Raw genomic sequence first — 27892 nt, 5'->3', positions numbered from 1 at the left:
TTCTTTCTCCTGGGACCTGAAGACATAGAACAGCCAAATCTGTTAGATCCTTTTCTAGGTTGTGATAGCTCTCATTAGACTGGCAGGAAAATTATTCACAGATGATATGTGGTTTTGAAAGTATACACACAAGTTCCTTTCTTCAGATGTGGCAGAAAATAGGCAGGGTTAGCCTGATGTAAACAGTGTCTGTTTGGGGGTTTTTCTATTTTTTTCCCCAAATCAGATTAACTAAATTGAATGAGAGTTACTGTAAGTCAATTTGAGCATTTTGGCTCTGTTAATAAAGCAGAGGTTGGAAATGGACTGCAGCATTGTATGGACGCCAATGTGATGATCTGAAAAGCTTACATTTCAGCTAAAGACATGAGGTTTTTTTTCCAATTTTACTTCAATTCTCTTTCTGTATAGGGGGAGACATTAGCTGTAGTTCTGAATAGTTGTAGTGTTCTTTCTTTTTCCAGTTGCATTGCCAAAGAACTTTTCTTCCCTATAAATTATGCTTTTCGTGTTCAGTTATTTTTCTTTCTGGATTTGTTGTGGGAGTTGAAATGGTTCAAAATGTCTTTTGCATTCTATTTTAGGATAGAAGCACCAAGGTACAAGAGGATTCCACCAGCAAACGGAGAGCCCCAGAGGTTAATAATCACTGAAGAGGTAGAAATGGTTGTACAAGCTTCTCAGAATTCAGTATTGTAGTCTGATATTTGCATGAGTGATACTTTCTACTGCACTAAATCCATTATATAATTGAGAGAAACAGAAAGTGATGGCAGATAAAGACCATGTGCTCATCCGTACCAACTACTCCCCTCTACTGTTCCCTGTTCTGCTTGTAAGAGAAACCACCAAGAAGAATTTAAGGTGCACTATTTCTCTTTGAGGAAATGGGACACTGCTCTTTTTATCTTGATTATTCTAGTTTAATATTATTATTATTAATTTGGATTTAGCTCACTTCTTTTTCAGTAGTAAATCAAGGTGAGTTATAGTGAGATACATTAGGTATTTTCCTGTCTTTGGAGGGTTATATTGTAAGTTTGTACCTGATAACAATGCAGTGTTAAGTAACTTGCCCAAGATCACAAGGAGTAGTAGTGGAAGTAGAACTGGACTTCTCTGGTTGTCAGGTCAGTGTTCAAACCACTGGGCTATTCCTCCACTCCATTCCTTTTTATATTGCTCTTTTTCTAAGATACTCGTAATGGAGAATAAATGGGGGAAAAAATCTAAATGACCCAACTTCTTCCTAGCATTTCAGTTTGACTCCTTTGCTTGCCTTGAATTTTTCTCTTGGAAGAAGCCCCCACACACTGTTACTGGTTAATAAGTCTCCTCCTTGCAGACTGCTGAAATTCGTCCCCATGCAGTGGCCGCAGTCCTTCGTAACATAAAATTCACTGCCGAGCGCTATGAGAGCTTTATTGACCTGCAAGACAAACTGCATCAGAACATCTGCAGGTAAATTCTTAAAGCTTTGGGACAGCATTTGCCATCACAAGGTAATTTAGACCAGAGTTTCTCAAGCTAGTCCTGGAGTACCCATAGCCAATCTGATTTTTCAGGATAGCCTCGCTGAATATGCATGAGAGAGGTTTGCATGCAGCAGAAGCAGTACATGTAAGTTAATCATTATGGATACCCTGAAAAAACAGACTGGCGAGAGAGTGCTACTTGTCAAGTTGAGAAAAAGTGGCCTAAACATTTAGGGGATAATTCTGAAACAACTGCTGAAATGTAGGTGCTAAGATGCTGCACACTTAAGTGCAAATTCTATATCGGCGATTATACATGTGTTTTAGAATACTTAGCATATGTGGGTTAACTTTCTAGGCCCTTTCAATCCTGGATAGGTGGGATGGGTTTGGGTTCGAAAGTAGGGTGGAGGGGAGGGTTTCGATGGGTAGCTGATTAATGGGTTTGGTACTGGGTTGGTGGTATGGGTTGAGAGAGGCTCAATAGATTACTGCTGATTTATGTGCCTCTTAGGCTATGGGCCAGATTTGTCTGGCCTTTGTTACTATGTGGTTACAGATAAGAGGGGACTATTCCTCCTGGGGATAGGGGAGGGGGGAAGGGAGGTTGGGTGAGGAGGGAGACAATATTAAAATTGCGTTTTCATGCTGATGGATTTTTACATTTTAGTTTTGGGCAGCATGGTTTGTTGAATTTATGATCTGTGATAATTGCTGTACTGGTTAGTACTGTCTAACATGCTGGCTTATTAATAAAAATTGTGTGTGTGGGGGGGGGAATAAAATCTAAAACAAAAGGGGGGGTACAAGGTTGGGGGGGATGGGAGAAAATTGGTAAACTTTGATGATGGAAATATTGCCTATTCTTATTACGTGTGTTTTGTTATTCAAATTGTTGTATACTTAACCTTTTGGCTGTGTTTAACATGTTGAATCATCAATAAAATTGTTGAAACATAGAATACTTAGCGTAAGTGGGCATTTATGAACCAATATTTAGGCACTGCTGCTGCTTACATCATGTCAATGGCTGGTGTAAATGATCATGACCAAATGTTTCAGTTGCGTGCATAACTGACACTATTTCAGAAACTTAGCATATAAGTGGGAACGCCCCACCCATACTTATGCCCTTCCCATGTCCACACATGGCCCTGGTGGCCTAGAGCCCCCCCCCCCACCCCAAGCCAGCAACATGAGGGCTAGAGGGCCAGCGGACCTCCAGTCCCGTCCCCCCCCCCCCCCCCGAAACAAGCCAGCGACACAATTTCACCCCCCCAAAAAAACCCTGGTGGTCCAGTGGCCGCAAAGTGAAGCACCCCCCTCCCCAAAACCTGGTGATCTAGCGCCCCCCAATACCGTAATGGTGGAGGAGGGAGTAGTAAACCCTTTCCTCTTCCAGCGCTGCCTTGAAAATGGCAGTTTCCATATCATCAAGCTGATCAATCCATAGACTGGTGGGTTGTGTCCATCTACCAGCAGGTGGAGATAGAGAGCAAACTTTTGCCTCCCTATATGTGGTCATGTGCTGCCGGAAACTCCTCAGTATGTTCTCTATCTCAGCAGGTGGTGGTCACACACAGCAGCAGCTCTGGCTAGGCCTCCAAGCCTAATTCTTAGGTTTTGTTGAGTGCCTGGGGTTGAGGGCTCTTTTGAGCAAGTGCAAACCTGGTGGTGCCAGGTCCCTCCTTTTCTCCCCCCTCCCGCTGGCTCCGTTAAAAAAAAAAAAAAAAAAAAAAATTTTGAACGTCCTTAAAGGCGTTTATTTCGACGTTTATTTAAACGTTTATTGCAGCTACTCACTGGGACACCAGGTCGTTACAGCTCGGAGCGGCAAGCAGGTAATTTTTACCTTTTTATAGCGGGCAGGGGGTTCCCCGATTCTTCTCCTCGTGGCATATGGCGTCGGAGGGCGAGGGCGCAAAGAGTCGCTCCCCGGATCGCTTGAGCGCTTCTAGAGGGGATGCGGGGGTCTTAAAGCCTGATTCGCCTTTGTTGGGTGACAGTTTCGTGACCGATGAATGTCCCGGTCCTTCCTCCGGCGTGGCGGTTTTTCCCGCCATAAACGCCCATCCCCCGCTCCTCGCCTCCGCCATCTTGGCCGGCCACGCGGCTCGGACGGCTTCTTCTTGGGCCGCCCTTGAGGTTGGAGCATTAATGCCATGAACGCCCTTAATTTGGGCGACGGCACAAAAGCGGCTAAAGTTAAGCGCTGTTCTTCCCGCGCGGCTCCTTCGCGGAGTGTCGCGCCGGACGCCATTTTGGATGCGCAGCATGTCTCTCCCCCGCTCTTGCGAGCACCGGTTGAGGGTGCGTCTAGGGCTGTAGCCCAGGCTGCGGAAGTGCACAGTCTGGGGGGTTTCTCCCCCGAGTTTGTTTTGCTGCTGCATCAGGCCTTCCTTATGCAAAACGCTGCCCCTGCTCCCTCGTCTGGTAAAGAGGTTGAGGTTCCCAGAGGTAAACGCCCTCGGGTTGATTCCCAGGCCTTGGAGGACTTTGTCTCCTCCGATGTAGATGAGGGCAGCGTATCTGAGTTCTCCCAACGGTCCTTTGCGGATTCCTTGGAGGAGACGGATCCCCGCTCGGATGGAGCAGATGACCCCTCTGCAGCGCGGCTTTTTAGCTCAGAGGATTTGCCCAACCTGTTGATACAGGCCATGGACACTTTGAAGATTTCCTCTCCGGAGGACATCTCTCCCTCAGCCCCTGTTGGCTCTGCCATTATGCTGGGGACGAAGCGCCCGCCTAGAACCTTCCACGTGCATGATGCCATGCACACCTTAATTTCGGCTCAATGGGATGTCCCTGAAGCGAGCCTTAAAGTGGCTAGGGCTATGTCCCGCCTCTATCCTTTGACTGAAAGTGAACGTGAGGCCTATCTGTGGCCTACCGTGGATTCTTTAATCGCTGCGGTGACTAAGAAAACGGCGTTGCCGGTGGAAGGTGGCACGGCCCTAAAGGACGCCCAAGACAGAAGATTGGAGGCGGCCTTAAGGTCGTCCTTTGAGGCGGCTGCTTTAAGTTTGCAGGCCTCAGTTTGCGGCTCCTATGTGGCCAGGGCGTGCCTGACTATGGTGCAGCGGGCTTCCCCCTCGGATCATTCCTTGAGGGCTGATTGGCCGGCCCTGGAATCGGGCTTAGCCTATTTGGCAGACTTGCTGTATGATGTCTTGAGGGCCTCAGCTAAAGGCATGGCTCAGACAATCTCTGCGTGGCGGTGGCTTTGGCTGAAACATTGGTCTGCTGACCACGCCTCTAAATCCCGCCTGGCTAGATTGCCTTTTAAAGGCAAGCTGCTCTTTGGGGTCGAGCTGGACAAAATCGTGACCGATCTCGGCACGTCTAAGGGCAAGAAGTTACCAGAGGTCAGGGCTCAGGCTAGTACTCGTCCCGGTACCTCCAGAGGACGGTTTCAGGAAGCCCGTAGGTACCGCCCGGGCAGGTCGGGTTCCTCTGCCCCCTCTTCCTTTAAGAGGAATTTCTCCCCCAAGCAGCATTCCTTTCGCAGAGACCGCCGTCCCGGAGGTGCTCCCTCCGGTCCTCCCCCAGGGTCTCGTACCCAATGACGGGGCCTTGGTCCACGCCCCAGTGCAGATTGGAGGACGGCTGTCCTCGTTTCTGGGCGAGTGGACCACAATAACTTCAGACGCTTGGGTGCTGGAAGTCATCAGAGACGGCTACAAGCTAGAGTTCTGCCGACCCTTAAGAGACGGGTTTGTACTCTCTCCCTGCAAGTCTCCGGTCAAAGCTGTGGCAGTGCAGCAGACTTTGGACAATCTGATCCGCCTGGGTGCGGTCGTTCCGGTGCCAGAAAGTCAGCTTGGCAAGGGGCATTACTCCATTTACTTTGTGGTACCAAAGAAAGGAGGTTCTGTCCGGCCTATCCTCGACCTCAAAGGGGTCAATCGGGCCTTGAAAGTGCGGCACTTTCGCATGGAGACTCTCCGCTCTGTTATAGCGGCAGTGAAGGCAGGGGAGTACCTGGCATCCTTGGACATCAAGGAAGCGTACTTGCATATTCCCATCTGGCCTCCTCATCAACACTTTATGCGTTTTGCAGTCCTGGGACGACACTTCCAGTTCAGAGCCCTCCCGTTCGGGTTGGCTACTGCTCCACGGACCTTTTCCAAAGTAATGGTGGTCATCGCGGCCTTCCTGCGAAAGGAAGGAGTACAAGTCCATCCTTATCTGGACGACTGGTTGATCCGAGCCCCCTCTTATGCAGAGTGCGGCAAAGCTGTGGACCGGGTAGTTGCTCTTTTGAGCTCCCTGGGATGGATCATCAACTGGGAGAAAAGCCAGCTGCGCCCGACTCAGTCCCTGGAGTATCTGGGAGTTCGATTCGACACCCAAGTGGGCAGAGTGTTCCTGCCAGACAATCGGATTGTCAAGCTTCAGGCTCAGGTGGGCCAGTTCCTAGTAGCCTCTCCTCTTCGGGCTTGGGACTATGTGCAGCTGTTGGGCTCTATGACGGCCATGATGGAAGTAGTGCCCTGGGCCAGGGCTCATATGAGACCACTACAACAATCTCTGCTGCAGCGCTGGACTCCGATGTCGGAGGATTATGCTGTGCGCCTTCCCTTGGACTCAGCAGTGCGCAAGGCGCTGAGCTGGTGGATGCAGACAGACAAGTTGTCTGCGGGAATGCCTCTGGTGACCCCGGAGTGGATTGTCGTCACGACGGACGCCTCTTTGTCGGGCTGGGGAGCCCACTGCTTGGGAAGGACAGCGCAGAGGCAAAGTGGTCTATCAACCTCCTGGAACTCAGAGCCATTCGGTTGGCGCTTTTGGAGTTCATCCCGGTACTGGTGTTGAAGCCGGTACGGGTCCTGTCGGACAATGCCACGGCTGTGGCCTATGTCAACTGCCAGGGAGGTACCAAGAGCGCCCCTCTAGCCAAGGAGGCTATGAATCTATGCCAGTGGGCAGAAGCAAACCTGGAGCAGCTGTCAGCGGCCCACATTGCCGGAGTCATGAATGTCAAGGCGGACTTTCTCAGTCGCCATACCTTGGAGCCCGGAGAGTGGCAGCTATCTGCTCAGGCGTTCTTGGACATCACGAAGCGCTGGGGCCAGCCGAGCCTAGATCTGATGGCGTCATCGGCCAATTGCCAAGTGCCGCTTTTTCAGCAGAGGACGGGACCCTCGATCCCTGGGAGTAGATGCTCTTCTCCAACAGTGGCCGACTCAAGAGCTTCTCTATGTGTTCCCGCCCTGGCCCATGTTGGGCAGGGTGCTAGACCGGGTGGCAAAGCATCCCGGCAGGGTAATCCTGGTGGGTCCGGATTGGCCCAGACGTCCCTGGTATGCGGACTTGATCAGGCTCTCAGTCGACGATCCTCTGCGGCTGCCAGTGGAGCAGGGCCTGTTACATCAGGGTCCCGTGCTGATGGAGGATCCCTCCCCCTTTGGTCTTACGGCCTGGCTATTGAGCGGCAGCGTCTGAGAAAGAAGGGCTTCTCAGACAAGGTCATCGCCACTATGCTGAGAGCGAGGAAGCGCTCTACTTCTACTGCTTACGCCAGGGTTTGGCGTATATTTGCAGCGTGGTGTGAAGCAGGCTCACTTTCTCCCTTCACTGCTCCAATTTCTTCAGTGTTGGCGTTCCTGCAAGAAGGTCTGGAGAAAGGCCTGTCGCTCAGTTCCCTTAAAGTCCAGGTAGCGGCTCTGGCTTGCTTCAGGGGCCGCCTGAAGGGTGCTTCCCTGGCTTCGCAGCCAGATGTGGTGCGCTTTCTCAAGGGAGTTAATCACCTGCGCCCTCCTCTGCACTCAGTGGTGCCTGCGTGGAATCTCAACCTGGTGCTAAGAGCATTGCAGAAGCCGCCTTTTGAACCCTTGTCGAGGGCATCTCTGAAAGACCTGACGTTGAAAGCAGTCTTTTTGGTGGCTATCACTTCAGCCAGAAGAGTTTCCGAGCTCCAGGCGCTCTCATGTCGAGAGCCCTTTCTGCAGTTCACTGAGGCAGGAGTGACTATTCGCACAGTGCCTTCCTTCCTGCCCAAGATTGTTTCTCGCTTCCATGTGAATCAGCAGCTCTGTCTCCCTTCCTTTCGTAGGGAGGACTACCCAGAGGAGTACTCTGCTCTTAAATATCTGGATGTGAGACGAGTCATCATCAGATACTTGGAAGTGACCAATGAGTTCCGGAAATCGGATCATCTGTTTGTCCTGTTTGCAGGTCCTCGTAAGGGTCTGCAGGCTGCTAAGCCTACAGTGGCAAGATGGGTCAAGGAAGCCATTGCAGCGACTTATGTGGCCGCGGGGAAGGTGCCGCCTATCCAGCTGAAGGCTCACTCCACTAGAGCTCAGGCGGCCTCGATGGCAGAGGCCGGGTCCGTCTCCTTGGAAGAGATATGCAAGGCGGCAACTTGGGCTTCGGCTCATACATTCTCCAAGCATTACCGCTTGACTGTGGCTGCACGGGCGGAGGCCCGGTTTGGAGCTTCAGTGTTGAGGTCAGGGATTTCAATGTCCCGCCCTGGGTGAGTACTGCTTCGGTACATCCCACCAGTCTATGGATTGATCAGCTTGATGATATGGAAGGTAAAATTATGTATCATACCTGATAATTTTCTCTCCATTAATCATAGCTGATCAATCCATAGCCCCTCCCAGATATCTGTACTGTTTTTATTCTGGTTGCATTTCAGGTTCAAGTTTAGTCTTCAGTTACTTCAGAAAGACTTCGTGTTCAAGTTTTTTCACTTGGATTCTTCAAGAGTTGAGACGAGTTTGTGTTACAGTGAGCTGCTGCATTCCTCTCCCCTCCGTTTTACGGGGCTGGATTGAGATTTAAATTCTGCCGGCACTCCCTCCCGCTTCGTGCGGCTGTAGGGCAGCTTTGTACCCCTCCCGCTTCGGCGGTGTTAGGGTCAGTCAGCTCCTCCCGCGGTTGCGGTTGCAGGATAAGCCACATCCCCCCGCATCGGCGGGTGTGGTGTCCCTCCCCCGCTCTGCGGGGATGAGCTGGACGGATTCCCCTCCCCCACTTGTGTGGGGATGAGCTGGGTTAATTCCCCTCCCCCGTTTCGGTGGTGGTGAGCTGGGCAGAGTGTCCCTTCGTGGGTGTAATTCTCTAAGTGCTGAGTCCTGCGGATGGAGCTTTGATATCGACATACTGAGGAGTTTCCGGCAGCACATGACCACATATAGGGAGGCAAAAGTTTGCTCTCTATCTCCACCTGCTGGTAGATGGACACAACCCACCAGTCTATGGATTGATCAGCTATGATTAATGGAAAGAAAATTATCAGGTATGATACATAATTTTACCTTCCAGCCCTGCCCAGTGCATCCTGGGATGTGCTGGGTGGGGCTTCACCATATGAAGTGGCAGGAGTGTACTACTACACTCCCTCCTCCTCCTCCATTAAGGTACCAGGGACGGACTGCTAAACCACCAGGTTTGGGGGGGGGGGGGGTGAAATTGTGTCGGGGGAGGGTTCGTGGGGCTGGAGGTCTTTTTTGCAGCGCCCCAGTGTTTGGCGCACTGCCCGCTGATCATTGGGAAGGAATATGTTTAGCATGCTTGGGAGCTCTGATCATGGGACGGTAGCAAACATGGGCGCTAGTATGGCGCTAATAGCCTCTAGTGCCCACATTTTGCTTCTGATCATTGGCCCGTCAATGAAATTACATGGAAATAAAACAAATGGGAAGAAATACTTTTTCACTCAAAGACTAGTTAAGCCCTGGAACTTGATGCCGGAGGAAGTCGTAACGGTGGTTAGATTATCTGGGTTTAAAAAAGGTTTGGGAAAGTCCATAGTTTATTGAGATGGACATGGGGGAAGCCACTGCTTGCCCGGGATTAGTGGCATGGAATGTTGCTACTAATTAGGTTTCTGCCAGGTACTTGTGACCTGGATTGGCCACTGTTGGAAGCAGGATACTGGGCTAGGTGGACCATTGATCTGTCCCAGTATGGCTATTCTTATGTTCTATGTTAATATGTTTGTGCATAATAATTTTTAATATGTTTGTTTATATATATTGACCAATAATTTGAGTATTAGCCTCTTTTCAATATGAATTTCTAACACGTTTGTGCTTATACACTGACTGTTTTTTTTTTTACTTACCCATGTATTTTATCTCTGTGCATACCATGATATTCTGTATTGGTACATATAATGCACTGATATTCACAAGTTTGTTTTTTTTAAATGTAAAATCTGACATATATAAATGTGTAATTCTTATAGACTCGTGTTTCGGTGTTTCTGCCTGTGTCAGGGCACCATGTTCCGTCTCAGAGGTGTATATACTACAATAAACTTTTTACTATATTGGATTCTACATCTTTTTGGTTGCAGATTGGAAGTGCCATCTGACACTTCTGTTTATCACTGCAGCTTCTCGTAGTGGTGTCCTTGTTCCTCGACCTTTGGTGGTGGTTCCCTCATAAATCTAATATACCATTATATATATTATTTCTTATCTTCCTGAATAATAGCTAAGCTCGCTATCCCTACCTCTTTCTCTCATAGAAGGGAGTTCTTTTATTTAATTTAGGGAGAAGGAGGTAAGCTACACAACACATCAACTTCAAAACTACACAATCTAACATACCTGTATCGTAAAAAGTATTACTTCTTGTTGCTGCCAATGAAGCCTCCCGAGGGGCAACTCTTTTTGGTTCATCTCTTTTGGAGGAAAACTCCAGTATCTTCAAACCCCGTGGTGTTGAGTTGATATTTGCTAGGGAGTAGTCCCTCCAGGTAAGCCAGGCCAAACTAGGTTAGCTCCTGTAGTCAATTTTAAATTAGGAGTCCCACACATGCATCTATCTGGAATCATGTTATTCAGGAAAAAAGCAGGCTTGCAAGAGAACCATATCTTTTATATATAGCTTGAGATCAGTTATCTGTTCCACCTTTTGGCAAGGGTTTTAAATACCCTTCACCTTAATAGCTGTTCTTTGCAGTTTGTTATACATTGTTTATACATATCCTGTTAAGGAACTATTGAACATTCTGATATTAGCTTAGCCAAAGAACAGAAGCAAAGATCACAAGATCTGTGGTTGGGAAGACATTACAGGTAAACAGCTTAAGCTCCTATTTTAACAGGTACATGTGCTTATTGGAGTGGGAGGGGGGGTGAGCAGGAATCTACTTAAATCTTATCAGGCCTAACTTCATGGGTCATCATGGACAGTTACCAGAACTCCAGTTTGATTTGGAGGCCATGTAACATCATGCGGGGAGGGCTGTCTCTCTAGCAGCTTTACTCCTCCATAGGAGATCTTTTGGTGTGTGTGTGTGTCTCTCCCCCCCCCCCCCCCCCCCCCCATATTAGGATGTGTTAGCAAAACTTTTTTTTTTTTTTTTGGGTACAACATGTGATTGCATGTGTTTTTAGAAGTTGGGTGCCTGGAGGATATGAACTGTACCAGTCGTCTGTTTTGTTTTTCTCCTCCAGGAAGAGATCATTAGTTGCAATTGGTACCCATGACCTGGACACCATCACTGGTCCATTCACCTACAGAGCAAGACCTCCTTCTCAAATTAAATTCAAGCCACTGAACCAGACCAAGGAATTCACAGCTTCCGAGCTCATGGACTTGTACAGGGTAAACTAGACTCCTAAAATTCTCTAGCTGCTAAGCCATGTAGTAGTCCTGCCAATCCTTCTGCCTGTGGACAACTTGCTGACCCCCCCCCCCCTTCCTGCATAGCTTGTTTAGATGGGGGGGGGGGGAAGGGGAATGGGGCTTGATATACCGCCTTTCTGTGGTTTTTGTAACTACATTCAAAGCGGTTTACATAGTATATACAGGTACTTATTTGTACCTGGGGCAATGGAGGGTTAAGTGACTTGCCCAGAGTCACAAGAAGCTTCAGTGGGAATCGAACCCAGTTCCCCAGGATCAGAGTTCGCTGCACTAACCACTAGGCTACATTATATGGCGTTTACTAGATTGTGGTGTCAGCTCTCTGGTAGTCACTGGGGACAGAGCTGGGATGACCCTGGGTGGGAGAAAGCCCAGCCCAAAGGGAGTGGTGTTGAAATAAATAGTTGAAAGAAAGTGGATTTAGAAGTTAAGGGAGGTGGAGCTAAAGGTGATAAAGGCTCTTGTTTGAGGGGAGAAGTGGTCTTTGGTTGCCTGTACCCTTGAAGGAGAGGGAGATCACAAAGTGGCTTAATAACTCATACTAAAGAGTAGTTGCTACCCTACTAAGTGGCAACTGTGAAGGTGTCAGAGCCGATGTTAGGTGAGGGGAACCCTTCCACCCGCATGCTGGGTCCCACTTGCCTCTGTGCGCGAATCTTCCACCCACAAGTTATTTTCCCAGTGGTTTCTAAGGACATGGGGGCCACAATCACAGGGGTCCCACAGTTCCTAGAAAGCACCCACAGACCTAACACACAACCACCAGGATTCTCAAATCACAAGTCAGGAACCTTGGAATACAGTTAGATTCAACACTTACTCTGATTCCACAAATCCAAGCAACCTTCAAGAGCTGCTTCTACTATTTGCGACAGCTATGCTGCCTCTCTCCTTACATCGAAAAGGTAAATCTTATACCAGTTGAGCATGCCATGATAACTAGAAAGGGCCTACACCAGGGCCGCCAAGAGACTGGGCTGGGGCAAGGCCGTCCCTGGGGCCCACGCCGCCCCCATCCATCTGCCACCGGGCCGGGCCCCCTGCATTGAAATCGCAGCGCCTCTCACCTTGGTGTGAAAGCACTGCAGGCAGCAGCAGATCGCCTCCCTTCGGGCCTCCTTCCCTCCCTGTGTCCCTCCATGAGGGCGGGACACAGGGAGGGAAGGAGGCCCGATCTGCTGCTTCCTGCAGCGCTTTCACACGGAGGTGAGAGGCGCTGCGATTTCAATGCAGGGGGCCCGGCCCGGTGGCAGACGGTTGACGACGGAGCTGAGGGTGGGCGGGTGGGACTGCAACGCCGGGCCCCCCTTGGAGGCCTGGGGAATTTTATCCCCCCTGCCCCCTGCTCTCGGCGGCCCTAGCCTGCACCAGCTCCAATTCATTCAGAATGCTGCAGCAAGACTAATAGAAGGTTGCAAGTGACATGACCACATCACACCATTTTTGCAAAAACTTCACTGGCTACCAGTACAATACAGGGCTAAATTTAAAACTCTATGTCTGATCTTGAAGGCCCTTAAAGGAAATGGTCTCAAGTACCTGAAGAATAGGATGATCCTCTACACACCTCCAAGGACACTAAGGTCCTCCCAAGGACTATCACTAACCCCACCCTCTCCAAAAGAAATTACACAATGTGATACCACAAGCAAGCCTTCTCCGGAGTAGCCCCTACACTCTGGAATGCAGTGCCTGAAAGGCTCCGCTTAACACAAGACTATCTCTACTTCAGGAAGCAGGTGAAATCTTGGCTGTTCAACCAAGCCTTTAATGGAAGAAGTAACTAACTTGTTAGACTCGCTCACACACACAAGGAGTGACACGGGCTGCACATATTGCAGCAGGACATGTTTATCCATTCCTATCCTAGCTGAGATGATAATTAACCATCTCTCTGATCCCATGTGCACCTTTCTTTAAATTAGTCACCTTATTTTCTAACTCCTCTTACTCTTTTACCTATCTATATGTTCCATCTGTGCTTATACCACACACTGTCAATTAAAATGTTCTATTATGTATTATGTTGACATTGTAAGTGATATACTATGCAATACTTTCTATTGTTATTTCAGTATTTTTACTGCTATAATTGTCTATTGCTCATGATTGATTTATACTTATTGTACACCTCCTTGAGTGAATTCTTTAAAAAAAGGCGGTAAATAAATCCTAATAAAATTTTAATGCGCGGAGCCAAAAAGGGGGGTGGTTATGGACCGGGAAATGGGTGTTTCATGGGCATTCCAAAATTTATGCACACTGTTATAGAATATGGCCCTCTACATCTAAATCTACATGCTGGTATTTACGCCATGCTTTCCTTGGTGTAAATGGATGCGCGTAGTTTTAGGTGTTGGGATATCAACTAAGTGTATTCTATATAGCGCAGCTAAATCTAGATGCTGCTTATAGAATATGTTTAGGTGGAAGTTTATTCAGTGCGGATTTTTCAGGATCCATATATAGAGTCCAGCTCTTTGTGTTGTGGAAAAATGCTTAGTAATTAAGTCCCTAAGAGCCCTGTTTACTAAGCAGCATTATAGGCGCATTAACATTTTTTACGCGCTTTAACCATGTATGTGCCTACAATATACTGTAAGCGTCTACATAGTTAACGCGCGTGCTAAGTGTAGGTGTGCTAAAAACACTAACGCACCTAAGTAAACAGGGCCTTAAGTGTATGCAAAGCATTGTAGGGTGAAATGTCTTGCCCAGGGTAGTGAAGGGTGATATGACTTGCCCAAGGTTATCTGGAACATCAAGGATTTGAACACTGGCTTTCCCATTTCTCAGCCCACTGCTCTATTAGATTATATGTTTAGATTAGAGTACAATTTCCTACTTACTTTCTGCTCCCTTTAACTGCACTGAACTGAAACAATACTAGAAGTTCTTTTAATGATTTCCTGCAGTTTGTCATTTATGTGTGAGAAAATGATGATGCATATTGGGGTTTTTTTTTAATTTCCTTTTCTATAGTTTTGGAAAGGAGATCTGATTTGCTGTAATTTTGTGACATTCTTTTTTTTTTTTTTTTTAACCTTTGTAGACTGACAGCCACCTTCGCCATTACTTGCATATTATTGAGAAAGAGCCAGTTTATCCAGTCATTTATGACAGTAATGGTGTGGTCCTGTCCATGCCACCCATCATCAATGGTAAGATCACCAGGGGCTGTTTCTCTGCTTCACTGACGTACTTCTGACTCAGTCTTCCCCACTGACGATTAAATATATCCAGAAAGATCGAATGGTCTTGAATATTAAGAAACCAAACAACTGTTGAGAGGGAATCCAGTAATTTATATATGAGACCGAGGAAAAGACCTCAAAACGCCCAACCGCTTACTTGTAATTTTCGGCGGCTTTAACTGGAGGCGTGGTGTTCATCACTGGTCATAAAAACCTCGTTTTTGTGAATTATTTTAATTTTTATTTCACCTTTACTTAAAAATATATTCCAACTTTATTTTGTGATATTTTTACCAACTTCAGTGCTTCCCTTTTCGAGAATTCGATGGTTTCTGTTATATTTAGAAACCATTCTTTTCATTCATTTATAATCTTAACCAATCCTTTCAAATGTTGAAAGCAGTTATGTTTAAACAAAGCAAAGTCGAGCACTTATCTGTTGCCCGACGGTGGCCCCATCCGTTTTGCTTAATTAGCGTCGCCCTGTGCCGACTTGTGCTCTATTCTGTAATGGAATCCAGGTGCCCAGATGCCATTATAGAATTTGTGCTTAGTGCTCTGCATTTTAGCGCCCAAATTTGGGTGACCTTAATATATATGAATTTATAATAGGAAAGTTATGCTTTCCTGATAGAAATTGTAATTTTGTATGGCCACTCTCTGAGGGATGATGGGGTGGGGATTAATTTTATAACAGTGCTTTTGTGCATCTGTTTCCTATATAAAATAGATGTAACGTATTTTCTGCACAGTATTGGCAGACTGTTACAAAACAGTCTTATTAATGTATAGTAATAGATCAGAATCTTCTAATACATATTTTCTTCTTCTCTACTATAGGAAATCATTCAAAAATCAGCGTAAATACTAGGAATGTGTTTATTGAATGCACAGCCACTGATCTTACAAAGGTAAATCGAGCACTATTGTTACCTTACATAGAGTGGTGGACTTGGCTAAGTTTGCTGCAGAGATACAAAGAAAATTGAAAGGAGAGATATCTATCTGTTTAATTTCTTTGAAAAAAATGTATACCAACTAGAAAAAATCCCAAGGGAGAGACAAAATCAGTCGACTGCTGAAAAAAGTCAATCCTAAACAATTGTGGGAGTTTGGTATTGTAAGCGGAGAACTCCACACATGATCATCACAAATGTGATAAAGAATGATTGATTGAAACTCACAGTGTATGAGTGACTAAGTTCAGATAAGTCTGCTCCTGTTTGTTTCTTCACTTTCAGTGTTGTTTAGAGTTAATGAGGTTTAAAACATTAACTTCACTCTATTTATAAGCATATGAAAAGGTTCATCTTTTTTTCTCCATCTAGTGGACTCTGGTGATGTAAGAGGTTGACAGAGAACTCCATTATTTCTCATGTGTCTAGTTTAGATTTCACCAGTTTTGGGTTTTTGCACTTATGTAATCACAGCTTTATTGGCAAGTTCTGTTAGGAGAATATTTTATGATGTATAGAGCTTTCAAGTGAGCTGCTTCTGGCAGCCTGACTCACTAAAGTTGTGCTCTGCTGCAGGTGCTGCCTATACTGAACTCTCCTTTGAACTCTCACAAAATTTATAAATTTAAATAAATTTTCATTCATTATCACATTTGTGATGGTCATGTGTGGAGTTCTCTGCTTACAATACCAAACTTCCACAATTGTGTGGGATTGACTTTTTTCAGTACGTCATTTCTTTGAAGGCATGAATAATCATGTTGATAAAGGCGAGCCAATTGATGTAGTGGATCTAGATTGTCAGAAAGCTTTTGACAAAGTTTCTCATGAGAGACTCCTGAGAAAATTAAAAAGTCATGGGATAGGAGGTAATGTCCTGCGGATTATAAATTGGTTATTCTACAGAAAACAGAGGGTAGGTTTAAATGGCCATTTTTCTCAGTGGAGGAGGGTGAATAGTGGAGTGCCACAGGGATCTGTACTGGGGCCAGTGCTATTTAACATATTTATAAATGATCTGGAAATGAGAACGACGAGTGAGGTGGTTAAATTTGCGGACGACACAAAGCTATTCAAAGTTGTCAAAACGCATATGAACTGTGAAAAATTGCAGGAAGACCTTAGGAAACTGGAAAACTGAGCATCCAATTGACAGATGAAATTTAACGTGGATAAATTGGGAAGAATAATCTGAATCATGGTTACCTGATGCTAGGGTCCACCATAGAAGTCAGCACTCATGAAAAAGATCTAGGTGTCATTTTAGACAATACGCTGAAGTCTTCTGCACAGTGTGTGGCAGGTGCCAAAAAATCAAACAAGATGTTAGGAATTATTAGGAAAGGGATGCAAAATAAGACGAAGAATATTACAACGCCTCTGTATCGCTCCATGGTGCGACCTCACTTTGAGTATTGCTTTCATTCCTGGTTGTTATATCACAAAAAAGATATAGCAGAATTAGAAAAGGTTCAAAGAAGAGTGACCAAAATGATAAAGGGGATGGAGCTCCTCCCATATGAGGAAAGGCTAAAGAGGTTAGGGCTCTTCAGCTTGGAAAGGTCTGCAAAATCTTGAGTGGTATAGAACGAGTAAAAGTGAATCGATTTTTCAGTGTTTCAAAAAGTTCAAAGACCAGGGAACACTCGATGAAATTACATGGAAATACTTTTAAAACAAACAGGAGCAAATATTTTTTTATTCAAAGAATAGATAAGCTCTGGAACTCGCTGCCGGAGAATGTGGTAACAGCGGTTAGTATACCTGGGTTTAAAAAAAGGTTTGGACAAATTCCTGGAGGAAAAGTTCATAGTGTGTTATTGAGATGGACATGGGGGAAGCCACTTCTTGCCCCAGGATTGGTAGCATGGAATGTTGCTACTAATTGGGTTTCTCCCAGGTAATTGTGTGTGTGTGGGGTGGGGATCGTTTGGGGGACCGGAGGTCCGCCAGACCTCCAGCCCCCTGTCGCTGGCAGGTTTGCCTTGTTGGGGGGAATGGGAGCTTCCCAGCATGCAAATGCATGCTGGACAGGGCTCACCATTCCTCCCCAATGATCTGTAAACCCTAATGCCAGCTCAGAGCTGGCGTAGGGTTTGCCGCGGCCTGCGACCCAATCTTTGGCACGCTGGTCGCTGATCATTGGGGATGAATATGTTTAGCCCTGTTTAGCATGCATTTGCATGCTAGTTGCATTCAGAGCCCTCGAGCGCGTTTCACACGCTCGTGGGCTCTGATCATGGGGCGGTAGCAAACGCCGGCGCTAGTATGGCGCTAACAGCCTCTAGCGCCGGTGTTTGCTTCTGATCATCCCCTTGTAAATTTACTGAGTACTCTTACAGTGTCATTAAGCTATAGATTTAGCCCTAATCCTAGAGGCACTGATGAGACATCCACAAATAGGTGTGATGTAGAATATTTGAAGCGGTATAGCTCTTGTGATCATCATTTGACTGAAGAAGTCTAAATAGTGAAGAGTTTTTCAGATGACATCAGGAAGACTTTTTGGCTGGACAAATAAAGGCACTCTTCTATAACGGGAAATGAAGGCAAACTGAAAACATATGTCCAACAAAAGAGTGGAAAATATACATAAAAATGTAGGAAATACCTACTATCTGAATAGAACTCACTTTAAGTTACTATAGATAATGCATGAGCCAAATTCAAATTCCCTTCCCTTAGGAATAGGTGTAATAATCCATCAGAAATGATCAGCAAAGCATACTACAAAAATCTGAAATTGATATAAGTTATAAGTTGCAGTCCCAATGCGCTCATTAACATCTACAGCAATTGAGGTTTTCAAAACAGAGATGGTTCTTATTTAGAATGTGTTCCATGTACAGGAAAAAAAACCTGAAAGTTCCGTGAGGGACCATCTGGTTGGTTAGGGTCTGCTGATGGCTGCTGAGCTCCATTACCAGTGAAACGGCTTGCCTGGCAGTTGCTCAGAACTGAGGTGACAGAAAAGAACAGATGTGTTTGAAAGTTGGGAGTAGTGTAACCAGCTAAAAAGTGTCTTTGAAAACCTAGCATCAGGAAACGCCTAGCCACCCGCCTGGGGTTACCCTGCGGCCACTTAGAGGGTCTGTCTCCAGCACAGCTCAGGTCCACCTCCTGCTTGTGCTGTACACTAGCACCCTCCTCTCACTGACTGGATCACAACAGCTTCTAGGTGAGTCTCCCGCTCTCAAATTATCCCCAGTGATTTCTAGGTTACAGGGGCCACACTCCCAGTGGCCCCACAGTTACCAGGAAGCACTTGCAGACCCAACACACAAACCACCAGGATTCTTTATCAGTCCAGACAGAGAGGCAATAAACTAAATATTGTTTATTGTCTTGAAAATTGAACAGTGGAACAAACAAAGTGCAATTAGCAAACAATAACAGGTAACTGAAATATGGATCAATAATAACGATAACTAGACATTTGCATACTGGGAAGGTTAGGACATATAATTCACAGAGCCTCAGCAAAGAGATCTGTGTCTCTTTTCTCCCGGGCTAAGACTGAAGCAATAGCCAACAACAACTGCTGGGTAATTTCAAACTCCAGGCCAATCAGAGCCCAGTCAACAAGTTTTAAAAGTATACTGCTCACAGTACTGTAGATTCACTTCTTCACTAAGTGAAACTAAAAGAGGGCATGCACTTTTCTATAACAGCTTTAAGCATAAACATGTACCACCTGCTGGCCAGACTAGAGAAATACACTTCAGAATTAATTTAGTCAATTTACAGGCTTTAAACACACTGTTCTGTCACACCTAGTAACAATTCTGAATGTGATTTTAAGAATATAAGAATTTTTCAGGATGGATCCCCAGTGTGATTGAATTTTGTCTGAAGGGTGATTGCTATATGGTTGCCTGAGAATGGTATATTTAATTTGAATAAGTACTAGGAAAAAAACTGGAACAGTTGTCTACTAATTTTGGTTGTTCCCTGTGAGTCCTGTATGGAGCTGGTCTTTGAGTAGGGCTAAGATACACCTCTGTGGGTAAAAACAAATATAAGAGTTCAGCTGAGTTCACAAATTTAGAAAATTACATCTAGTGTTAGACAATTGTCACATTTCTTTTTGAAAATTAACAGTTTATTTGGTTGCCAAAAACATCCACGTTAAAGGCAAAATTAAATTTTGTGACACAAACTGTTTTCCACCTCTGTTTACTGGAAAGTCCTGAAATTTAGAAGCATGTTCCTTACTAGCTTTGGGCCTGGTGAACGTGGTTAGTTTAATTGTGTAATCCTGACCAGGTCTGAGTTTAGCTCCAGGTACCTGCCACGACTGCTGATATCTGGTACAGTGGGGCCAAATCTCTTCTGGAACTGAATAACACCTATCCAAAAGAGCTTTGCAGCCTTAGTGGCGATTTGAGTCAATAGAAGTCAAAATGACTTGTTCTGAATCACAGCAAGCATATGATGAGATTCTTTACTATTTGAGATTGCTGTCCCGGTGGGGGGGGGGGGGGGGGGGGGGGAAGATTCCCTGTGCCCGGCCTCCAAGGGGGGGGGGGGGGCCTGGCATGTGGGAGCTTCCTGCTTACCTGCTTCCAGGTCTGTCTCTCTTCTGCTCCTGTGTGCCAGGACCCAGATGATTGCGTTAACGTGATAACCCAGGTCCTGGCACACAGGAGCAAGAGGAGACAGACCAAGGGAGGAGCAGAGTGACACAAAAGTAAGGGGGCGGCAGTGACCCGAGTGTGGGGTGCAGCCTGAGTATGCGGGGTGGGAACACAGCGTAGGGGTTGTCCAATTGGGGGGGGGGGGGGGCGCGGTCCAGGCCCGGCTATGTCTTGGCGGCCCTTTACTGTCCTGAGTTATACCTTGCATGGACGATCCTCCTCTCTAATTACACTATGGTGAATATGCAGCTTTTTGGGCTTGTCCAGTAAGCTGCAGCATTTCCACTCAGAGAAATGGATGACTTGAGCTGCTTCCATAAGGGGATTTTACTGACATGTATACAGTGCAAAATCATGAACTTCAAGCCTGGCCCTGTCTGAGCTCTACTTACGCAGTAACTATGCAGTTTTCCATACTCAGGAAACTGTGTAAAGCATGTGAACTCTTTAAACCACACCCCACTGGATTCTGTATAGTTGCCAAAAGTTCAGCGTGCAATTTTGAGCAGAGGTCACATTCATGCATGTGCTAATTGACTAAATAGGTGATAACAATCAATTATTGATGTTCAGCACTAATCGTCAGTCATTAGTAGTTACAGTTCTGCCCCATACCTCTGTTCTGTAACCTGTGCATCTAACTTACTTGCTCACAACTCCAAAGGAGGCTTGGCCAGGGGAGGAGCATGGGTGGGTCAGGCGTGTTCTAGGATTTAGGCATACGATGTTAGACTACTTGAATGCTTGCGCCCAAAGTTAGGCACATAATTGCATGCTAAGCAAGTATTCTATAAAGACAACTGCCTTTATAGAGTTCGCGCTTAGCGTTCATCATCCTGGCGCTTAACTTTGAGTGACCTTTACTGACTTCCCCCCACACTATCAGGTACATTAATTAAACCTTCTCTGAAACTGTTAGCTTCCAGTAGGTTTTTTTTCAGATCTCCTACTGCTAACCTTCCAGTTCGGAGTTTGAATCTGGCGTGCCAGCCTCCTTTTTTTCTGGGACTTATATGACACTGTTTTCTGAAAATGAATACCTTTTAGGATCTTATCTGTTGGGATGTATTCTACTATACATTATGTGGCCCTGCTTATCTTGTCCACTGAATCCCCATCACTACCAATTGCCAGTGGCAGAAGCAAGGTCTGAACCTGGAACTCCTTTTTCCAACACCTTAATCTAATCACTGAGCTATTAATTTCCTCAGACACAACACAGCTGATTGCAATTTACATATACCGTGTTATTCTGTTTGTTGCTGCATGTATGCTAAGTTTCCCGTTTTTAATTCCCTTTCATGTATTAACAAAAAAAACAGTAAAGAATGAAAATTCCTCTACAGTCCTTTGTAATTCATTCTGATGTTTCAAGTGTGTGCTATTTGAAAAGTATCATATCTGTTAGAAGGAGGAGTAGACTAATGGTTAGAGCAGTGAACCAGGGCAACCCTCTTCAAATCCCACTGCCACTATGTGTGATTTTGGGTAAGTCATTTAATCTTCCAGGTACAAACAGACTGTGAGCCCTCCAGGGACAGAAAAATACCTACTGTTTCTGCAAGTACACCACTTCACTAGCCTTTGGGCTTGCAGGCGGTATATAAGAACTTAAATAAAATAAATACAATTAGAAACTGAATTGATTAGAAACGTTTTCATGTGCTTGCTTCTGATGCACTGTTTTCTTTTCTTTAAGGCAAAAATAGTCCTGGATATCTTAGTAACAATGTTCAGCAAGTACTGTGAAAAGCCATTCACGTGAGTAGAATATTATTATCATCATCATTTAAGAGTGTCCACAGAATTTCTGGCATAAATGTTTGGGTTTATTTAAGTAATATGTTACATGTTTTGCCTTTCAGCGTGGAAGGAGCTGAAGTAATTTATCCCAGTGGAAAAATTTGCCTCTATCCAGTAAGTGTTATAACACTGGCAGGACTTCAGATTGTTAGATCCTTCAATTTGCTCTTTCTTTTTTTTATCAATAAGGGATGAATTAAGTTCAGTTATCTCTCTCTCTTTTTTTTTTAATGTACTGTTCCATTTAATGTGTTAAAATATGCTGTAATACCTTACAAATAACAGATCCAAACTCAGCTAGGTCCAACAATCTCAGTGAATGCTATACTTTCTACTCACAGAAATACCCTACCTCCCTCCTTAGAATACCTCCTCCACCATCCTGTGGTATGAGTCTAGCATATCCCATAGGAGCACGCTCTCTTCACAAACTCTTAACTTGCAGCTCTAGAACCAACATTCTTTTACACCTAGAACTCATACTGGAAATCACTTAAGTGCCATCTTTTCAAAGCTGTCAACTTGCTCAAGAGAGAATAATTTCCCAATTGAACAAATTCCCACCCAGCTAGGCAGAATCTCTCTCTCTTCTCCAAGCCCCTGCTGTTTCCATCTGAGCAGCCACTATACACAGCTAAATTTACCCCCATTCATCCTTTTTGATCCTGGATGGTTTGCATGGAAACATATCTTTGGGTCTCTTTGGATCTAGGCTCCCTTGAGTGACTCTATGAATGTTATACAGTCTTCCCAATAAGTTTCCACCACCCAACAGGACCACCACTTGTGAATATAAAACCCTGTTCTCCATTCCAGCATGGAAATACTTTTAAAACAAATAGAAGGAAATATTTTTTCACTCAATAGTTAAGCTCTGGAACTCATTGTTGGAGGATGTGGAACAGCACTTAGCATATCTAGGATTAAAAAAAGGTTTAGGCATGTTTCTGGAAGAAAAATCCATTAGTTTGTTATTGAGATGGACATGGGGGAAGCCACTGTTTGCCCTGAGATTGGTAGCATGGAATGTTGCTACTAATTGGGTTTCTGCCAGGTACTTGTGATCTGGATTGGCCACTGCTGAAGCAGGATACTGGACTACATACCATGACCATTCTGTCTCCTGCCTTTCTCGTCTGCCTAAATAGGCGACGGATAGCTCCCCCAGATGAGGATTCACCAGCCACACTGTTTCTCAGTGGTAAAACATTAGGCCACAGCTTTATTGATACATCAACATGTGTTAACAACTTAGTACCCAAGCCTTCTGGAACTTTTATTAGCCATTGTGTGGGCCCACTGTGTGATACAACAAAGCCGTCATCATCGCACAATGAGTGTGTGGTTGGGGTGGTGCCTGCTGTGAAGCAAGACAGCCTCTTCCTACATCAGAACAGGCTCGAGCATGAGCCATGGATTGCCCCAAGGGGTACACCGGCCCTGAAAATAGTGCACCCCTCTATTATTCAAAACTTTTCCTTGTGTTCCTCAACATCCCCCACCCCAGTTGTATTCTGCTGCCTGTGCTCGTGCACTGATATGACCTAGAAACCATTGGAAATGTGCTATCATGTGATCTCATGGGATGGGAATCCACAGCTATATTTCTCTCCATATCTTTTTTGATCCTCTGTGAATCCTTAATTATGTGCTCATTGTATTGTGCACCACTTTAGAATCTTGGCAGAATAGTAATACAATAAGGTCCCTGTTTACTAAGGTGGGCTAGCGTTTTTACCCATAGGAATATTACGGGCATTTACACGGTTAGCATGCGCTAATGCTTAGCGCGTGTTAAAAATGCTAACATGCCTCTAGCACAGCTTAGTAAACAGGGTCCTAAAGGAGTTGTTTTATAAAGCATTTTCTGCGTGTAAAACATATTTTACACATAAGGAACAACTCTTTTAAAATTGCACAGGTGTATATGTGCATACAGTTACCTACCTGCGCTGACTGAAGCATGTGTACTTTTACATGATCTGTGAATAGATGATCCCAGGGTGTAGTTACAATGTATGTGCATTATTTACTTATTTCAATGTGGTTTTATTAACAACTCAAATGATAAACACAGTCATACCAGAGACAACCAGTATTGTTTTAACACTGCTCACATGTTTACATCTGCCTCGGAATAGGTGTAAATTTGTGCTAAAGTGTTTGTATGCTATTGGGGATTATTGTAGAAACCTATTGTATAGTGACACAAAGGTGCTTCTGTTGCCATTTATAAAATAGATATAAATTGGCCCTTAATAAATAAATGTGTGACATTTCACATCTGAACTGTAAAGCTTATTTCCATGGCGTCTCACAGATCAATCCAGAGACTTGTGGGTTGTGTCCCTCTACCAGCAGATGGAGATGGAGAGAACCTCCGAGGTTTGCTATATGTGGACCTGTGCAGCCAGCTGAACCTCGGTATTCTCTCTATCTAGCAGGTGGAGGGACATCTCTGTGCAGCTCTGGTTTGATCTGGCTACTGGTTTCCTTTGTGCCTAGTTTAGCACAGATGGGTTGAGTGGCTGTTTGTAGCTTGTGGTGTACACCTGGTGGTGCCAGGTCCCTCCCGGTCTCCCCCTACCTTTCCTCTGTCACCCGGGGCTGTTGGCCTGATTGGGTGTTTCCTTTCTCTCCTGACTAAAAAAAAACAAAAGGTAAGAGACTTTGTTTAATCATATGGAGGAACTAGACGTTCTGCCGAGTCAGTTTTGGGGCAGGCGTTTGTGGAGCATGTCAGTGCCTTCTGAGGTGGCTAAGCGCTGCTCCCAGTGTGGGGGCCGGAGAGCAGCATCGGGGGAGTGTGAGTCCTGTCGCTGTCAGCCCGCAGCAGGTGTTCAGCGCGACGGGGGTTCCCCTCAGGCGTTCGGTGAGTCGGAAGCGCAGGGGATAGTTTTGGTGGTTTCCTCGGGGCAGTTAGTGCAGCGAGCGTTGGCGGGTGCCTTTTTTTCCTCTCAGGTGTGACCCACTCCGCACGTGGCGGTTGATAGAGAAGAGGCGCAGCGCACTTTTGTGGCACAGGAAACAGGGGAGTCCCTTGCAGTTCCTTTTTCCCCGGATTTTGTTTTATTAATGCATAATGCCTTTCTTTTGAAGAAGTCAGGAGCTTCTCTTCAGGCAGCCCCGTCTCTTCCTCAGCAAACTTCGGTTGCTGCAGCCTCTCAGTCTTTCCTGCCAAAACGTCCCCGGGTGACACAGATGGCCAGGTTTTGTCTCTGGGCTGTCCCTCAGAATCTTTGGATTTGGCAGATGAGGTCACCCTGCCCTCTGAGGAGGGGGATGATCCGACGGCTGCCCGCCTTTTTTTTCGCAGGGAAGAGCTTCCCTCCCTGATTGTTAGGGCTTTTGAGGTTTTGGTCATTTCCCCCCTGAATCGTCAGGGGGAACAGGTCCGGTGCCCTCTATTATGTCTGGCACCAAATGCCCACCTCGTTCCTTTCATGTGCATGAGGCCATGAAGATCCTTTTTTCAGCGCAGTGGGATACACCGGACAGTGGGCTTAAGGTTGCTTAGAGCTATGTCGCGTCTTTACGCGCTACCTGCTCCTGACTTAGACTTGCTGAAGCTCCCTACGGTGGATTCCTTAATCACAGCGGTCACTAAGAAAACGACTCTCCCTGTGGAGGGGGGCACGGCGCTCAAGGACCCTCAGGATCGTAAGTTGGAGTCTTGCTTGAAACTGTCCTTTGAAGTAGTGGCCCTTTCCCTACAGGCCTCAGTTTGTGGCTCCTATGCAGCGCGGGCATGCTTATTGTGGGGACAGAAAGCCTCCTCTCCGGAAGATCTCGTGGCTGTTTTGCTAGCCTTGGAGTCCGGTTTAGTCTTCCTTGCGGATCTTCTTTATGATCTTTTGAGGGCTTCGGCGAAGGAGGTTTCCCTAGTGGTCACCATGCGTTGCTGGATGTGGTTGCGGCATTAAGCTGCAGACATGGCCCCTAAGTCACGTTTAGCAAGTCTTCTTTTTAGGGGAAAGCTTTTGTTTGGGACAGACTTAAAACAGATTGTGAAGGACCTCGGTGACTCTAAGGGCCAGCGCCTCCCGGAGGACAGGTCCAAGTTTGTACGACCGGCGGGATCTAGACCAAAGTTTAGGGATACACGGCGTTACCGTCCAGGTCGCGGGGCCTCTTTTCAGAGAGCAAGGTCTTCTCAGAGGCCTCAGCCCTTTCGAGGTGATAGGTGGGCCTTCCTTTCCGGTAACAGAAACCAGCCCGCAGCCAGGTCCGCCCGATGATGGGGCCCTGGTCCATATCCAGCCGTTTATTGGGGGCAGTCTGTCCCTATTCCTGGTGAAGTGGACCAGGGTAACATCTGACGGATGGGTCTTGAAGGTTATCAGAGACAGCTACAAGTTAGAATTGGCTCGTCCGATAGTAGACTCTTTTCTGGAATCTCCTTGCAAATGTCCCACCAAGGTGTGGGCCGTTCAACACACCCTCCTCAACTTACAACGGCTGGGTGCCTGTTACGTCTGTGCTCACCTCGCCCTCTGGTGGCCAGAACTGGTGGCTGCTGTGGACCGTCACCCGTTCCAGATTTCAGCTCAGTCCGGTCCGGATCTTCCAGGCTGCCAGGATTGCTTGTGCTGTTTGAGCCTGCACAGCACCCGTAGCTGCCTGGTGATTACAGCAGCTGAGTTCCAACTGCTTCTGGGCTTATCAGCCATCTTGGAACATGTCTTTTGGCCTCTGCATTGCGTCTAAGGCCCTGGTATGTTGGGGTGCTGGTGCACTTCTGCTGTTTCCAGTTCTAGTTTTTGCCTGCCTTGATTCTTGTCTGTTCTTGCTAGTCTGTGGATAGTTAGATTAGATTGTTGTTTGTTTGCTTGTCTCTGAGTGGTAGTTTGGTGTTTAGTCCTTGTCTGTTTGTATCCTGCTGGCTGCTCTGCAGCTTTTAGTTCTGTGTCTTGTTAGTGTTTTGTTCCCTGTTTCAGTGGCTGCTTGCAGCTTCCAGTTTCTGTCCCCTAGCTTGTCCTGTCTCTGCCTTGTGTTGTATTGTCTAGCCCAGTTTTCTGCCTTGCTGCTCATGTTCCTTCATTTCCCCTCTGACACTCAGTCCCTGTGCTGCCTAGCTGTTATCCAGCTCCTGCCCTGCCCTGCAAAGTCCTTTCGGCCACCTGAAGCTGGGAGCTTAACTCCTGGTGGAAAGTGGCCAGGTACAGGTGAAGCCTAACTGTTGTCAGAGTTCTGCCTTGCCCCTGGTGTGGGGTGGTTTTGCCTGCCACTGCCGCTCATCGGCAGTGGCCCAAGGGCTCACAACCCAGTTCCAGATTTGAAAACGTGACAGTGCCGTCCAGCCTGTACCCCCAGCAGAAAGAGGTGCGGTTGATACTTCTGTATTTTGTGGTGCCAAAAAAGGGCGGTTCTTGGTGACCCATCTTATTTGTCAAGTGCGTCAACAGGTCCTTACGGGTTTGGCTTTTCTGCATGGAAACCCTCCGATTGGTGATCGCAGAGGTAGAGCCAGGGGAGTTTTTGATCTCTCTCGATCTCAAAGAGGCTTATTTACACATTCCAATCTGGCCTCCCCACAGGCGCTTTCTTCGCTTTGCAGTGATCGGTCGTCATTTTCAATTCAAAGCGATGCCCTTCGGCCTAGCCACAGCGCCTCAGACCTTTTCCAGGGTCCTGGTAGTAGTGGTGGCCTATCTCAGGAAGGAAAGGGATTCAGGTCCATCCCTATCTAGACGACTGGCTTGTGTGGGCGTCATCTTTCGAGGAGAGTTGGAGGGCAACTGACAAAGTGGTTGGGTTGCTTCAATCGCTTGGTTGGGTGGTCAACTTCCCGAAGTGCAGCCTAACGGCTTCCCAAACGCTGGAATACTTGGGGGTGTGCTTCGATACCCGAACAGGGATAGTTTCTCTTCAGCTCGAGCACAGCAGTTACAGGCTCAGTTACAAGCACTGTTTCAAACTCCGAACCCGCGGGCTTGGGACTATGTACAAGTTCTAGGTTCCATGGCCTCCACCTTGGTCGTGGTATAGTGGGCCAGAGCTCAGATGCGCCCCCTCCAATGGCACCTTCTGAGCTGTTGGTCTCCGCTCTCAGAGGATTACGAGGTTCAGGTGCCATGTTCGGCCCGTCTTCAGACAATCATGAACTGGTGGTTCATTCAAAAGAATCTGGTGTGGGGCATTCCTCTGGCAAACCCGGACTGGAAGATAGTGACCACGGATGTGTCGCTGTTTGGCTGGGGGGGAGGGCTCAT

General features: G+C 46.4%; 1 protein-coding gene across 3 annotated transcripts in view; it reads left to right on the top strand.

Moving 5' to 3' along the window:
* FARSB (phenylalanyl-tRNA synthetase subunit beta) overlaps window positions 1-27892 on the top strand; it is a 119412-nt gene that overhangs the window by 6804 nt on the left and 84716 nt on the right. For all 3 annotated transcript variants that reach the window (XM_030216610.1, XM_030216611.1, XM_030216612.1), the window contains 7 exons: window positions 585-657; window positions 1346-1461; window positions 10898-11048; window positions 14143-14251; window positions 15125-15195; window positions 21577-21638; window positions 21743-21794. In XM_030216610.1, coding sequence (XP_030072470.1) covers window positions 585-657; window positions 1346-1461; window positions 10898-11048; window positions 14143-14251; window positions 15125-15195; window positions 21577-21638; window positions 21743-21794 — 634 coding nt within the window. The remainder of the gene's footprint in view (window positions 1-584; window positions 658-1345; window positions 1462-10897; window positions 11049-14142; window positions 14252-15124; window positions 15196-21576; window positions 21639-21742; window positions 21795-27892) is intronic.

This window comes from Microcaecilia unicolor, chromosome 10, assembly GCF_901765095.1.
Source record: "Microcaecilia unicolor chromosome 10, aMicUni1.1, whole genome shotgun sequence".
Taxonomy (NCBI): domain Eukaryota; kingdom Metazoa; phylum Chordata; class Amphibia; order Gymnophiona; family Siphonopidae; genus Microcaecilia; species Microcaecilia unicolor.
Note: the sequence above shows the minus strand (reverse complement) of the source record. Positions and strands in the feature narration are given on the sequence as shown.